This window comes from Poecilia reticulata, unplaced genomic scaffold (genome assembly GCF_000633615.1).
Source record: "Poecilia reticulata strain Guanapo unplaced genomic scaffold, Guppy_female_1.0+MT scaffold_241, whole genome shotgun sequence".
Classification (NCBI taxonomy): Eukaryota; Metazoa; Chordata; class Actinopteri; order Cyprinodontiformes; family Poeciliidae; genus Poecilia; species Poecilia reticulata.
In genome coordinates this window covers 25,563-41,252 of record NW_007615031.1, presented here as the reverse complement: position 1 = coordinate 41,252, position 15,690 = coordinate 25,563, and the positions used below count along the sequence as shown (strand labels likewise).

The window sequence follows — 15,690 nt, the reverse complement described above, 5'->3', positions numbered from 1 at the left end:
TCCCAGTCTGATCCCAGTTTGTTCCCAGTTTGTTCCCAGTCTGATCCAGTAACCGATGTTATCGTCTCTACAAACCAGATGGAGTTTTCCTAAAATCAAGCTGGGAAAACAAAATTCTCACCACAAACGTATTTCATGTCGTTGCAACAAAAAGTCCTTCGTCCAATCACAGGACAGCGTGAGCAATGAGGTCATAGCTCCAGAAGAAACCAAGAACCAATCGGATCTGGAGCCACCGGCTGGAGGCGGAGCTCTATGGCAAGCCGTTTTAACATAAATTCGGTTTTACCGCCCTTACATTCCAGATATCCCAAATTATTTTGTGATTAGATGTTTCAGCGATTTCAGATATCTCTAATTATATTTTGACTAGACAAAATAACAATTTGAAATATCTGTAATTACATTCCGATTAGTGGAAATGACGTCAGATTTATCATTGATTTGTATGGAGACTTCAAGATATCTATAATGAATTACTATCTGAAATACATTTTCAGATATCTACAATTAAATTATGACTAGTCATAAAGTAAATTCAAGATATCTCGATTTTGTTTTTGACTAGTCATAATTGTAATTAAAGATATCTCTAATGGCTCCATAATTCAAGATATCTTAAATGTATTTTTGGATACAAATGTAGTTTTGACTAGTGAAAACTAAATTATAGAAATCATGAATTGTAATTTTGACTAGTCTGGTTCTACACCACCTGGTTCTACAGTCCTTTACTGGTCGTTTATAAATCGCTGACCGGATTAAAGATCTGCTGCTGGATCAACCTGCTGGTTCTGGTTCTGCTCTGCATCAGAACCAGAACCAGCATTCAGCTTCTATGCACCACAGATCTGGAACAAACTTCATGAAAACTGAAAAACAGCCGAAACCCTGAGCTCCTTTAAACCATAAATCATTAATAAACGTTGTTATTTTCTAGATTCATGTTTTAATTGATCCTGACAGGGAAGATGATTCATGAAGATGAAGAGGAGGATGATGATCCCCTGCCCCCCCCTCCCTGCTCCTCTGTTGCCATGGAGACGGCGATGTCGGGCAGGAGGCCGGACCTGGTGTGCATCGTGTGTTTCGGCAGTTATGACTTGCTGACGCGGTTGCCACGGCGACTCCACTGTGGCCACGCCTTCTGCCAGGCGTGTCTGAAGAGACTCGACACGGTGATCAACGAGCAGGTGAGGTCAAGAGGTCAGGAGGTCAAGAGGAGAGCCATTTCCTAAGCCTGTCAGGGTCCAGGTTCTGGTTCTGGTTTCGGTCCGGAGCTCAAGTTCTGAAGTGGTGAATCTTCACTGATGTCATGAGTTCTGTTGGGAACCTGACGGGGTCAAAGGTCACTAGAGGACCGGTCTGATCTTCCTCACAGGACGTGACATCAGCAGTCGGGTAGACCCTAACGGCGCTCATCTTCCTCCTCCTCTTCCTCAGACGTGGATCCCATGTCCCCAGTGCCGGCAGAACACGCCGCGGCCGCGCGGCGGCGCCGCCGGTCTGGACCTGGACCTGCCGTCCTTCCTGGCGGTGAAGGCCCAGCAGACCTTCGTCTCCTCCTGCTCCTCTTCCTCGCGAAGCCCCGCCCCCAGGAGCGACGGGAAGCTTTGGCTGGGGAAGGAAGTTCCCGACGACGGCTGGCGGCACGGCGGCCTGGCGGAGCCGCGCTTCCATCACTACGGCGACTGCTGCCCGGCGCCGTCCTGCTGGCGCTGCTGCTGGTTCTGCTGCCCCGGGCGAGGCTGACACACCGGACCGGAACCGACCCGGCCCTGGATGAGCCCAGTTCTGATGTCCTGGTTCCAGGTCAGCGCTGTGTCAGAACCGGGTCAGAACCGGGTCAGAACCGGGTCGCCGGACAATAATCAGAGCTTTGAAGTATTTTGTGTTCAGAAACAAATAAAAGCTTTAAAGTTTTGGGTCTTTGATCTCATTGATCTCACCTGCAGGTCGTTTCGTAACCCCTTTGTTACCATGGAGATGAAACAAGCAGCCCGGTCAGAACCGGATTCACTCTCAGGTCCAGTTGATGTGTCAGAACTACCCTACATCAAAGCTCAGATCGGCTGCAGGTCCTGGTGCCCCATCAGGACCCAAACTGGACCCAGATTGGGCCCAGACTGACTCTGAGCAAACATAAAAGGTTTTTCTGTTCCAGATTCAAACCCAAAGCTGCTCAAAGTAGAAATTTATTCTTTACACATCATTTACAAAAATAAACACAGTTTACGGCTCTCAGCCAATCAGAACATCACTGATGATGTCACAGTGCTTTCTACCAATCAGAAGTTCAACCTTTGGCCACAGGCGGCAGTGTGGAGCAGACACAGCTTTGGTACAAAGCACTCTGGGAATTTGAGTCCGTGTCTTTTTGTCCGTCCTGCACAAAGCTCTGTTCTCAGCGTCTCCAGCCAATAACGATGCGCTGCGGCCTCTAGCTGGCGGCCAATCAGAAGCTGCCGAGGGTTTCCCCCATCCTGATTCGCTGTCCTGGCTGCAGGTCAAAGGTGAAGTCTGCCGGTGCCTCGAACAGCAGGACGATGGTGGAGCCCAGGTTGAACTCGCCCACAGGCTCGCCTTTACGCAAGGCCACGCCCCCTTCGCCAGTCTTCACCTGGTCGCCCGCGGCAACGTAGCTGCGGTCCTGGAAAGAACCTTTGCTGTAGCGAGGAGCGTTGGTCCGCAGCTCCTGAGAAGGAGAGAGAGACGGGGTCAGACCAGGGGCCTCATGTCGCGCGACTGGTCAGTGTCTGTGTCGTTGGGAAGCTAGCATGCTAGCGCTAGCTCCTGTTATTGTTGGGGCTCAGTCGGTGAAACTTAACATGACCTGAATGAGTTTATCACCTAGAGGAAGCATTTAAATGGAAAACATACAAACTGTGTGATGAGAAGAACCAGAACCAGAACCAGAACCAGAACCAGGGTTCTGATTGTCTGTTGCCAAGTGGACCAGACATGAGATAAACCAACAGAGAAACATCTGGACCGGACCGAACCGAGCAGAACTGGATCTGTTTTCATCATTTCTCACCTCCATCAATGAGCTGAACTGGAAAAACCATCTTGGATTTCATGAACTATTTTGAACAACTAGTCTGTATATATTGTAAATATCAATACGTTTCACTAGCGAGAAGTGATCAGCGTTTACTGATCACTTCTCGCTCCAGCAGTCAAACACAGGAATTCTTCTGATTTCATTAATTCACTCAGTCATTTTAAATTCATATAAATATTAGATGTCACATGCAGCAGTAACACAAACCTAAACTCATAAACCCCCTGAAACCTGATCCAGTTCTTTAGACCAGGAATCAAACCTGAGGACTTTATGATTTTAGTGTTTAAACGATGAATCTGAGCCACATTTATCCTCAATAAGCTGAAAATAAACTCCAGGATGGTGAAACCATGAAGCTCGTCTGTGAAACAGCTGGTCAGCAGATGGACCCGCCAGGTTTGGTTCTGATCAGCAGCTGGTCCAGGTGAGCCGCTACCTGAGGAGCTCTGATGGATCCAGATTTAGTCCAATTAGCATTCACACCTGAAACGGACCGACTCTGGAGTTGGATTAAAGCGGATTAAACTGGGCTGGACTGAACGCACATTTAAGATCCGAGTCACAGATAAAGTTCCTGGACTCAGCCATTTGCTGCGGTTCTGGTTCTGATCCGACATTTGATCATTTTGCTGTTTTACCCCTCGACCTTCTGAACTAAACACAGAGCTTGTAGCGTTCTGATTGGCTGCTGCTTGCCAAGAGCCCGCCTCCAATAGGAACCGGTTCTTCCCTCTGATCCTTCAGTGGGACCCATCTGGGTTCCGGTGGACCCGGACGCACATGGCCAGCCGGACCTCCGGCGGGAACTCACCTGGTCGAAGTAGACCCTGATGGAGCCCACGTTGGTGGCGCCCACCGCCGTGAGGGAGAAGAAGCCGTGCCGCCATTGGCCACTCAGCACCACGCGCTCGTTGAGGCAGAACAGCTCCTTGACCCAACGGGCCACGCCCGGGTTCACCGACATCAGCGAGCCTGGCGGTGACATGGAGCGGTGAGCGTCGGCACGGCGACGGCCCGCTCATCGCCGTGCCGACGCTCACCTGGGAAGTGGCGGCGCAGCTCCACCCTCCAGTCGGCCGGCGAGTGAAAGCAGTGGTAGTCGCCCGGCGCCAGGTAGACGACCACGTGGAACAGGGCGCGGTCCGGAGACGACAGCAGCCGGTCCTGGAAGGACGTCGGGTCTGAAACGGAACCGCACAGGTCAGAACCCAAACTGGAACCGGAGTTCTGGTGGGTCGGCGCCGCTCACCTGGGCTCGGCCTGCTGGGCGGTCCCAGGAAGTTCTCCAGGCTGTAGGTCACGCCCTTCACCTGCTCCACTTGCGAGTTCTGGACCCGTCCAAAATGGAGGATCCTGCCATCAGCCGGCGATGTCTGCAAACGTAGCCAGAACCCAGTGACCCAACAGAACCAGAACCAGAGAGTTCTGCTGGTTCTTCCCTCCGCACTGAGGCGGTTCAGATGAAAACCCAAATCAACTCGAGTCAGGGAGTGGATGGAAGGTTCTGGTTCCGGTGGGAGGAGCTTACCAGGCAGGAAGCGGCGCAGACGGGTCGGACCGCCGGTTTGAGGCGGCGGCGGAAGAACTCGCCCAGGTTCTTATAGTGATGCAGGTCCTCCACTGCCGCCTCCTGGTGGACAGACAGAGGAACAACAGCGTCAGAGGAGGCGGTACCACTCTGGTTCTGGTTCTGGTTCTGGTTCTGGTCCAGACCTGCATGTTGACCCCGAACGTCCAGATGTAGAGGGAGTAGACGGGTTTGCGGAGCCAGGTGGGTAGGTCCAGTCCGTTGAGCCGGCCCCAGGCCCGGGACACGAGGCGGGTCGGGAAGGTCCGGTAAAGCGCCACCTGCGGGTCCAAACAGAAACTACAGCATCACTAGGCGCCGGGCCGGTTCCGGTTCCCTCGGATCACAGAGCAGCAACAGGATGTACATATATGGTCGCTCTCCTTTTTTCTGATCATCCAATCAGAAGCCCCGTCAGAGCTGCTCTTACCCGATTGGCCAGCGGCCACAGGGCATTGACAGACAGGAGGAAGCCGAGGAAAGCAATTGGCCGGTGGTGCCAGGGGGCGGGGCGACAGACACCACTACTGAGCGCGCTCAGACGGTGACGCAGAGCCAAACGAGGCACCCGGAGCCTGACAGGAAGGGGCGGAGCATAAAGGAAAGGGGCGGAGACACGATGGTCAGCTGACAGGAAGACAACAATCTGATAACTAACCCAGTCAGGAACAGGTGTGGAGTGGGCGGGGCTTCAACGAGCGGCGGCGAGCACGAGGAGGCGGAGCATCAGGAGGGTCATAGGTCAGCACAGGAGCAGCCAGGTGTTAGGCAGCTAGCTAACTAGCCCCCCCTCCAAGTCCAGCTCGGTTCTGGTTCCGGCCGGACAAGCAGAGGGACTCTGAAGAAGCAACCCATCCAGAACCAGCAGAATCGGGCCAGTGGCTGAATAACTGGGTCAGCAGGCTTTCAGCAGATCAGATACCGTCTCCATGGCAACCTGTAATCTGCTCTAATCTGGCTTCATCTCCTGATAATCTCTCTCTCTCTCTCTCCGGGTCGGGTCCAGAACTGCTGACTGCTCTCCCAGACTGAACGTAACGGTTCTGTTGGAAGAGCGGATCTGGTTCCTGATCCGTGTCGGATCAGTAGGTTTCTGGAGTAAAGAAATGATTACAGGTTCTGGTTCCTGAGCCGGGTTCTACAGAAGCCGGAGCGGACCTCAGCGTGCAGCTGGATCGGGTCAGAGGCAGGCAGCAGCTACAGGTCAGAGGTCAGGCCCGGGCCGGTTCCTCTCTCCCACCTGAAAGGTCCGGCAGCTCCACTCCTTCCGCCCCCTCCCCCGCCGCCGCCCTCGCCCCGCCGCCTCACCTGCCGCAGCAGGCTGCGGTCGGGCCGCGGTGGCCTGCAGAACCTCACCATGAGCGCGCGGGTCGGGCCGGCGCCGGGAGCTGAGCGGGCCGACGGCACATAGCGAGTGAGGCTGAGCCGCAGCGGCAGCAGAAGAAGAGGAAGAGGAGGAGGCGGCGGCTGGGGTTAAGGCGCCTAGGCTCCGCCCACTCTGCCACGCCGCGATTATTAATAGCACAAGGATCAGAGTCCGAGGCCTGATGGAAAAATCCGGATCGATGGCCACGATTGGTCCCTGAAACTGCTGAGTCATCGCTCTGCTGATCAATACGCTGATCAACGATCAGCTGAGAGCTGACCAATCACAGCCTGCTGCTGTAATGCCTGGTTACTGATTGACCAATCACAGCAGGCTGTCTGACCAATCAGGAGGCAGGCTGGCTGTAAGGAGAGGTGGCAGGACTGTGTGACATCACCTTCACCTTTCACCCAGAGAACCAATCAGTGAGGTCATTCACCTGGGTGATGTCACTGACTTGGCTCCACGGGATTGGTTGACCCTGCCCTGTTACATAAGCAGTTCTGCACGTGCTCAGAAAGAACGTCGGCTGCTGATTGGTTGGTTCTGAGTAGGCCCACCTGCAGGTTCATCTACCGAGTAAGAACCATGATCGGGTCCGCTGCTGGAGCAGGAAGTGATGGTGGGGTTACCATGGTAACGGGTCCGGCGTCTGAATCAAGTGTTTACAAACACGTGCTTCTGCTGCTGTGGCTTTAATGTTGCCATGGTAACCTGTGTCTCAGCGGGTCAGGTCCCAGCATAAAACAGACCCAGCTTCAGAACCGGGTCAGAACCAATCCCAACTGTGCAAGACAAAATGAAAAGCGGAAGTGACATCAAAAACGGTTGAGACCTTCTGGGGGGGATTTCCCTCCCGCCTCATTAGGCCACGCCCCCTTTAAATTCAAGAGGCATAAGCTCCTCCCACTCTGGGTCTCAGTGGGTCCATGAGGCTGAACTAGTTCTGGCCCCTAATGTGTCTTACCTGAGTAGGCGTGGCTAAATGTGGTGCAGCCTCTTCATCCTGCTGGCCCCGCCATTTGTACTGCTGGTAACCAAGGTAACAGCCTCCCGTGACGATGAGCAGAGCTAATGGCCGGAGCCGGGGCGGGGGGCGGAGACCTGCAGAGGCAGAGGAAGCTGATTGGCTGACAGATCTGACGTCGTCATCATTTACCTCCTGCTGGGACTCACCGCTGCTCAGGCTGCGGCTCTGGCTGCAGCGCGGCGATGGCGCCCTGAAACACACAGCGCATTAACGTTCACCATCACATGACCCCAAACTGACCCCAACCGATGGTCACATGACCCCAAACTGACCCCAGCCGATGGTCACATGACCCTAAACCAGACCTGGGCACCGTACGGCCCAGACAACAGCCCCTTAGCTGATGGCCGCAGTGCAAGGCTAACTGGAGATTAAGAAATAAACACACCTTCTAATTTCACTGCTTTTATTCTGAAGTTGCTGTTTTCCTTATTCATGCAAGACGTTATTGACCGTTATCAGAAAACGGCTTTAGCCCTCAAATGTCAGCTGAGGCTAAAAAAAGAAAGGTAGATTCTGAATGAAGGATTTCCAACAACAAATGGATGGTCAGTATTTATTTACTGAAGCTGGAGGTAAAGCCGTGTGTTCAGTTATTCCGGAGCAGATCGACCCCTGACCCCTGACCCTTCAATCTGAATCGGCATCACCAGACCAAACACGGGGGCCGTTACGAAAACTCGACTGCCGAAGCTTTGTGAGCTAAACCGCGAACGCAGCCAGGCTGTTTCTGTACCAAGCTCCAGAAATGCAGCAACCAAGACCAGCTTAGTGATGAAAGTACCCACAAACAGCAATGCATTCTGGGAGGGGCGATTGTGAAAAAGTGCTTGGCGGACTCTGCAGTGCTAATATGCCCTGAACAAAAAGCCCCATTCGAGCAAGTCCTGCTGTCCAGGCGGACCGAGACGAGGAGGATGGAGGACATTGCGGGGGACCTGGAGGAGCTGCAGAGATGCGGTCCTTAGAAGGGACGAAGACGAGTGACGTCCATTTTGGGACGCCAAGTTGGGACTGAAATGGGACAAACTGACAGGTGTCATCACGGACGGTTGTCCAAATCTTACAGGAAGAAATGCCACTTTTAAAAAGTATGCAGAATAAAATGAGTGAAATTGGCCCAGATCATGATGCATGATGGGTCTTCAATGCGCTCTAAGGATCCCAGAACAATGGAGGGTAAAATGCACATGATTTCCTCTCTTTGCCTTCAGTGGGGATGATGTGAACCCAAAGAACTGCAGTCTGATGCAGCGAACTTTGAGACAGGAACTCTGCTGGATTCCTACTCTTCTCTAAAGAGGACAACTTTCCTAACGTTAGGAAACAAGCTCAGAAGATGTTTGTTCTCTTTGGTCTACCTACATTTGCGAACAAACATTTCCAGTGATGAAATTTACAAAATCCAGATATTGATCCTCTCACTGATAATCCTCCGTCAGCTGTGCTTCGCATCTCCACTGCAGACATTCAACCTGACTTTATGCCCAGGAGATCAGATTTCTCTCACTGAACAAGGAAAGGGTGCGTTGCGTTACGGGCGGCAGCCGAGGGAGGGGACCCCGGCGGTCTGATCCTCGGCTGCAGAAGCACTTGGGACGAGGACGTCACCTGGACGCCTCCCTGTGAGGTGTTCCAGGTACGTCCCATCGGGAGGAGGGAGACCCAGGAGGGACGATGTCTCTCTATGGGAACGCCTTGGGATTCCTGGAGGAGCTGGAAGAGGCTGGGGAGGGAAGTCTGGGCCTCCTGAGGCTGCTGCCTTACGACCCGACCCGGATAAGATGGATGGATGGATGGATGGATGGATGGATGGATGGATGGATGGATGGATGGATGGATGGATGGATGGATGGATGGATGGATGGATGGATGGATGGATGGATGGATGGATGGATGGATGGATGGATGGATGGATGGATGGATGGAAAAGCAACAGACCAAATGAGGTGGTTGGGTCACAAATGTAGGATGTTAAGGCACCAGATAGCCGTGAACTTTATCTGGAACCTTTTCTCTAAATCAGTTCAATATGTCGTTTCTTGCTTAATGTTTGCAGCACCAAGACGATGTTGACGTCTTTAAAACGATCAGAACCTTTACGTGCCGACCAACAGTAGATGAAACTCGTGTTTTGGACTGAATGTGATGGGAAATGTTCACCAATATGAGCCACAAATAGTAGAAATGTTAACATCTTTTCTAACATTGTTTTGAGAAATTTGTGTGAATAAATTTCATTTTTTGGAAGGCAGCCTCACTTTTTCATTGAGTAACTTTAACATGTTCTAGTCTGGCTTGACGAAACAAACCCATTTACTGCTGTTTGATATAAAGAAATACAGTAAATATTATGCAGAACTGAGTTCAGCCTCTTGGCTGATATTCACAATATTCTCTGGTTCTTATGTGACCCATGGAAAAAATAATTACCCACCCCAAACTTTGGTCACATGACCCCAAACTGACCCCAACCTTTGGTCACATGACCCCAAACNCTTTGGTCACATGACCCCAAACTGACCCCAACCTTTGGTCACATGACCCCAAACCGACCCCAACCTTTGGTCACATGACCCCAAACTGACCCCAGGCTGCTTTATGCACCGGACGGTCCAGAACCTCAACTGGAACAGCTTGAAAAACACAAAGCATGCTGGTACCAGACCCAGCTAAAACTCGGCCATGTTGGTTCCGTGGTGAAGGTCTGCGGAGAAGAACCACAGTGGCTCTACCGGGTCACAGTGCCAGGTCAGGAAAACCAGAACCCCTCCCCTGCATGTTGCTGCCATCAGGCAGGAGATCCAGAACCACCTGGAACTCATTCAACTCGGGTCCAGCTACCTTCAACAGAACCAAGCAGAACTGGGCTGGTTCTGGAAGTTCTACTGGGTTGAGAGCGACAGAACCGGGCCAGACTCCCTTCATGCAGAACTTCAATGACAACAGAAAAACCACAGAGGTTTAACACAGGTTCCTTCAAAATGGCCCTGGTACCGGGCCCAGCTGGTACCGGGCCCAGCTGGTACCATCTTTCTAATTTAAAATGGTCAGAACATTTTCTGGTCGACACCAGAACGCCTCATAATAACGGGTCCAATCCAGAATAAGACGGGTCCTTCATGGTTCTGTTAGTTTCATTCAGGAACCCTTTGATGTTCTGAGGTTCCGGGTCCATCTGACCCGGTTTCTGCCCATAGAACCAGAACCCGGAGAAGCCTGATTGGTCTGGCTGGTTCTGGTAGAACCAGACTGGGTCCATTTGGCTGAAGATAATCTGTTTCCAATTTAACTTCAAACATACTACTTCCTCTTCCTGTCAGCCTAACTTCCGGGCTGCAGGTGTCACGTGCCAGCCGAACCTCTTTGGGTCCGGTCCTCCAGAACCGCGTCTCCAGGTTCGGATGTGTCTCTGGATGCATCAGCTGATCCAGGACGGTTGAGCCACGGTACCGGTCCACCGAACCCTGGACCAAACCTTCGGCTCGCCACCTGACGTCATAGCCAGCATGCCGCTGACGTCAGCGTGTGCTCAGGTGTTCCAGTTGAATTTACCTGCAGCATTTCCTGGACGCTCCGCTCAACAACCTCGCTGCTGCTGCCGCCATCATCTTCGTAGGATGTGACGTCAGCAGAAGTTGCGTCAGGCTTCTTCCTCTGAAGAGGGTTGCGCAGGCGCATTGCTGTTCCCTAAAGGAGGAGCTGGATCTCCAGACAGATCCGTCTGACAGCAGAATGAATCAGAACCACCGAAACATATGAAGCAAAGGTAAATGAGATCAACAGAACCTGGAAACTGGACCGGACCTGAGCAGCAGAACCTCCAGGGAAACTGGCTGCGAGTTGGACCTTAAAACTTATAGCAGCAACTGATTATGCAGAACAAGTTATTTCTTTATTATCGCTATTTATTAGCAATATTTATTATTTTCATTCCTGTTTTCATAAAATTTACATTCACAAAAATAACATTTTCCCAAGACATACATAAGCTTATATGTAGATATATTTACATTTTCTGAATCCCATTTTTATACGTTCAGTCACTTTAGTTGGAGAAAATTATAAAAGTAAACATTAAGTGATTCTTTTACCATAAATCACAGAAATACATGAAATACATTTGTGCTTCAATTCGTGGTCATTTCCTCACTACTACAGGTAATAATTTATTTATTTATATTTCAAACATTACTGTTTCAGTATTTTTATATTACTTGATTTTACTGTGTATAGATTGTTATATTGGTTCCTTTATTCAGCTGTAACAATGTAAATGTCCCCACTGCAGGATTAATAAAGGATTATCTTATTTTATGTGCCTAATATGCCAAAATGATGCCGATTCTGTTGCTTGTATTTATGAGATCAAACGTTATCAAAAAGGGATGAACAGAGACATATAGAGAAGATTATTGTTTGTTTTCTGTTCAGAACCGTTGCAGAAACTGGCAGTGAGGAAAATAATCTGTGGTAAGTCAACAACGTAATGCAGTAAAATATAAAGTGAATGGTTTAAAATGGCTGCAAATTACTTTGCAACCATTTTTGTACATTACGTTTACACAAATAAATTAAAATAACATTAATAAACACCCAAGGCAGGTCGGTGGAAAGTTGTTTAATTTTTTAAATAGTCATAAAATCAGTTGCTTATGGTCCTAGAATTATTTTTACCTCCTTACATGTCAGGAACATGAATGATGTTCATGCTTCTCAAATAATGAGCTGCCAAACAAATATTGATGATTAACAATAAACTTTACGTTGACAGAACCTAATATCAGCTTTAGTAAACAAATAAGGAGCTAAAAATATTCTTTATGTTGTTATTCATGTTATTTGACCATTTAGATTTTGTTACTTACAGATTGCAGGTGACAGATGGTGGAGCCACAGATGGGAACCAGTGGTGGACCTGCAGCCTCTGACTGACCAGCTGTGCTGATAGACGTTCTGTTTGCACCAACGCTGCTTTAGTTACTACAGTTCACTGCATTTGCAGTTTTTATGTGACATAATTTTTACTTGAAGTAATTGGTTTTATAAAAATGTTATGAATATTCTTTTTTTTTATGACTTGAACTTTATTGATTTTCCAACAGAAATATAGCCTAATTACACACTTGGCATATTACAATTTAGCATCAGCTAAACAAAGTTAGTCCTTGTGAATTCTTCAGGCCAACAGAAATTACTTGAACAAAAAATAAATTAAATAAAACAAAAATAAATACAATAACAAATGAATAACAAAACATGACTGTAAAAGTAGAGAAAAAAGGCAAGACACAGACATGAACTGAACTTAGACATACATAACATAAAATAACATAACACTCCCCTATAACCCCGATACATTCAAATAACTACAGCATCACCGTAAATTCCTCTAGTCTAATTATGGAAATGCCATTTAACCCATGTGAGAAGTAGCAGGACCATTTCCTGTTGTACTCCTCAACCCTGTTTAAAGGTCTATAAGATAATCTCTCTAAGGCAGCAGCTGCCCCAGTGACCTATACCAATGAGTGATAGACGGACCCCTCCATTCCCTCCCCAGCATTAGGGCTGTCAGGGCGAGAGAGAGGAAGTCAGGTGAGCCAATAATGATGGATCCCAGAGAATATAAAGTCTGCTGCAGAACGGTATTTTCTGGCCAACTATTTTTCCTACGACTTTGTGAACTGATGACCAATAATCTTGGATTTCTGGACAGTCCCATAGCATATGTACCAGTGTGCCATTATCCTTTTGACACTTCCAACAAACCGAGGTTTCTGACAGGCCAACCCTGTATGGAGTCCAGTATACTATGTAGTATCTTAAATTGCTCCAGTCTTGTTTTTAGTTCCCTTGAACTTTTCTTCCCATTCCTAAGAATTGAAAGCCATTCCTCTTCTGTGAGACTAAGATTTAGATCTGTTTCCCAAGATCTCTTAAGAGACATAATRTTAGGATCCAAGGCTGTCGACAACATTCTATAGTAAACTGAAGCTTCATGCCCAAACACCTTCTTTATATCTGCCAGTGTGTTGCAGGTTACAGGAATAATAGTGGGGGAACCAAACGTTTTAACCAGCAAATGTCTTAATTGTAAATATCTACAGAAATCTTGTCTGAGTAACTTAAATTCCCCAACCAATGTTTCAAAGGACTTCAATGAGCCGTTCTCATATAAATCGCCTATCTCACATATTCCTTTCTGAAACCAGGACTTCCAAAAAAACGGGGTTTTGCCTGTACAGTTTGGGGTTATACCAAATACTAGCAGATTTATTGAGATGTGGGTCAAATTTAAAAATCTGAGATATTTTTTTCCATAGTGCCGTCATATGGGAGAGAACAGGATGCGACTGATTCTGAGGGGAGAGATTAATTGATAGGCAGCTAGTCAATGTAAATGGTAGACACACCACACTCTCAAGAGAGAACCAGGGTGGGGCTCTGTCAGGGGGCAGAAATCAATGTGCCAAATGCCTGAGAGAAAAGGCATAATGGTAATTAAGTAAATTAGGCACCTAAACCCCCTCTGTCTACAGGTCTTTGTAGTTTTCRCAAATTCAGCCTGGGCTTTTTCTTATTCCATATGAACAAGTTACAGATCTTATCAAATTGTTTAAAATATGTTATAGGGACATGTACTGGGAGAGCCTGTAGCAGGTAGTTAMATTTGGRAGCACAGATCATTTTAATARTATTTACCCTCCCCCAMATGGAAAGATATARTTGACTCCAACGCTCTACATCCACCCTCATTTTTTCTAGTAATGGTTCAAAATTGATCTTAATCAAATCAGTCAGTTGGGGTGGAAAAGTTATTCCAAGGTACTTAATATCCTTCTTAGGCCAAGAAAACATGCTAGATGGAAATGTGTTTTTAGGGCAAAACGCAGAAAGTGGGAGAGCTTTCAACTTTGTCCAATTGACCTTATAACCAGAAATATTTGAGAATGTGTTAAAGAGAGCAAAGGGGGGAGGGAATTCACCAGGTCTGACATAAAAAGAAGAATATCATCAGCATACAACATCAGTTTATGACAACTATGTCCTACAGTAATACCAGGAAAATTAACCTCTTTCCGAATAGCAGCCGCTAACGGCTCTAAGGCTAATGCAAAGAGTAGAGGAGACGGGGTCCCCCTGTCTGGTCCCCCTGTCTGGTCCCCCTGTCTGGTCCCTCTTTTAGGTTCAATTGGTTGACCAATTACCCCATTTGTTAGGACGGATGCCATTGGCCGAGCATATATAAGCCGAATCCAGTCTATAAAGGTTTTACTAAAGCCAAAGCTTTCCAAAGTTAGAAACAGATAATGCCACTCAACTCTGTCGAATGCCTTTTCTGCATCCACCGACAAAGCAAGTTATGAATATTCTTTTAATAAACAAGTGATTTAATTTTTATGTTAAACCAAAATAACATTTGTTTGTACAAGCTTTACATTTAGCAAGGTTGCATATCAGATTTATTTCCTTCAGTATCTTTGAAATAGTAATAATAACTTTTTCTACATAACCAGAATAGATCCATGAACTGCTGGTATAAGTTTTAAATCACTATAATAATATTTGAGGAGAATAGAGAGAGGATGCATATTGTGACAGGCTGGAGTCCATATAGCCAAAACCTGCATCCCTGTGAAAACTGGGGGATAAAGAGCTGAAAGGATTTAATCTCTTCTACGTAACGACTCTTGTTCTCTGAGCTAAAGCTACAAGTTTCATATCAACAAGACGGATGCAAATATATCCAGGCTCATAAATTAAGTTGCATTTCCTCCTTTTATTAACAGACTATAAAGTTATGATGTAAAATGTTCTACATAACGGGTCTCTGTGTTTTAAGCTTTTAAGTTATTATGGCATCAAAAGACAAAGCAGAGAATTTGAAACGTTTATAACAGAGACGGACTGAAAAACGTTTGGCTCATTATGTGTCAATAAAGGTGTAAAAACCGTATTTATTTAAAGTAATTTGCTAAATAAAATCACCGTTTCAGGGACCACATGGCTGAGAAACGCGATAATGTTACAAATATCTTTAAAGTTTCATATTTCGGTCCGTTTTCTCGTCAATATGCGAGAGTTTAGAGCGATGCGCGCTCCCGCGACAGGGGACGCGTTTCTGGGCCCAACACCGGGTCGGTTCTGTTCCTGCCAAGTTGGCCCAGTCTGGTCGGACAATACGATTCAACCAGAACCTTTTAGAATCGCCACAAGAGTTCTGACAGAACTTCAGTACATCAGAACCACCGGACACCGAGTGAAAATCAGAACCAGAGTTCAAATGATTAAACGGACCTGAAGCTGCTGGGAAGCTCGATAAACCAGCTGGAAAAAAACCCAATCTGGTTCCGAACACGTTCTGGTTCCAGCTTCCCTTGCAGAACCCTCATCTGGACACCAGGAAAAATCCTCAGCAGGACCGCTGACCCAGAACCTCAGAACTGCAGGTCGGCTGCAGAGCCCCTCCTGGACCCTCTTAGGGGTCATTGGCTCATGTGACCCCTGGGTGTCATGACCTCTGGGTCTGGTGACGTTAAGCTGGGTTTGACTTCCTGTGGCTTCTGGTCCACCATCCGGCGTCTCAGGAGGGGGAAGCAGTGCAGCACCAACACTGTTTATAGTGGGGATGGTGCGCTGCTGACCTCGACTCGGGA

At 48.0% G+C, this 15,690-nt stretch overlaps 2 protein-coding genes and 1 long non-coding RNA gene across 11 annotated transcripts in view; 2 read left to right on the top strand and 1 right to left on the bottom strand.

The window, feature by feature from the left end:
* Window positions 1–1,925, top strand: part of rnf224 (ring finger protein 224) — a 4,635-nt gene extending 2,710 nt beyond the window's left edge. For 3 of the 5 annotated variants that reach the window (XM_017303327.1, XM_017303326.1, XM_017303324.1), the window contains 2 exons: window positions 967–1,193; window positions 1,444–1,925. In XM_017303327.1, the coding sequence (XP_017158816.1) occupies window positions 972–1,193; window positions 1,444–1,752 (531 nt within the window). In that variant the 5' untranslated portion in view covers window positions 967–971 and the 3' untranslated portion in view covers window positions 1,753–1,925. Of the gene's footprint in view, window positions 1–78; window positions 259–966; window positions 1,194–1,443 lie in introns of all 5 variants that reach the window. The other 2 variants (XM_008402589.2, XM_017303325.1) reach the window with 2 other exon arrangements.
* A 254-nt stretch (window positions 1,926–2,179) lies between these two features.
* Window positions 2,180–10,673, bottom strand: pisd (phosphatidylserine decarboxylase). Of its 5 annotated transcripts, XM_008402588.2 has the most exons (10): window positions 10,586–10,646; window positions 6,968–7,104; window positions 5,991–6,785; window positions 5,065–5,209; window positions 4,781–4,915; window positions 4,596–4,697; window positions 4,317–4,440; window positions 4,108–4,248; window positions 3,879–4,039; window positions 2,180–2,695 (listed from the first exon to the last, which is right to left on the bottom strand). In XM_008402588.2, exons 3-10 carry the CDS (start codon window positions 6,041–6,043, stop codon window positions 2,456–2,458), a joined length of 1,101 nt encoding a protein of 366 aa, XP_008400810.1. In that variant the 5' UTR covers window positions 6,044–6,785; window positions 6,968–7,104; window positions 10,586–10,646; the 3' UTR covers window positions 2,180–2,455. The 5 variants fall into 5 exon arrangements, with proteins under 5 accessions (XP_008400810.1, XP_008400809.1, XP_017158811.1 ...); XM_008402587.2 differs by lacking the exons at window positions 5,065–5,209; window positions 5,991–6,785 and adding an exon at window positions 7,177–7,220 and having other exon boundaries at window positions 10,586–10,670; XM_017303322.1 differs by lacking the exon at window positions 5,991–6,785 and having other exon boundaries at window positions 4,317–4,513.
* An 11-nt stretch (window positions 10,674–10,684) lies between these two features.
* LOC103460429 (uncharacterized) lies at window positions 10,685–13,259 on the top strand. The gene is made up of 3 exons (XR_532927.1): window positions 10,685–10,799; window positions 11,465–11,503; window positions 11,901–13,259. It is a non-coding gene; the product is annotated as an uncharacterized LOC103460429 (long non-coding RNA).
* The last annotated feature ends 2,431 nt before the right edge of the window (window positions 13,260–15,690 follow it).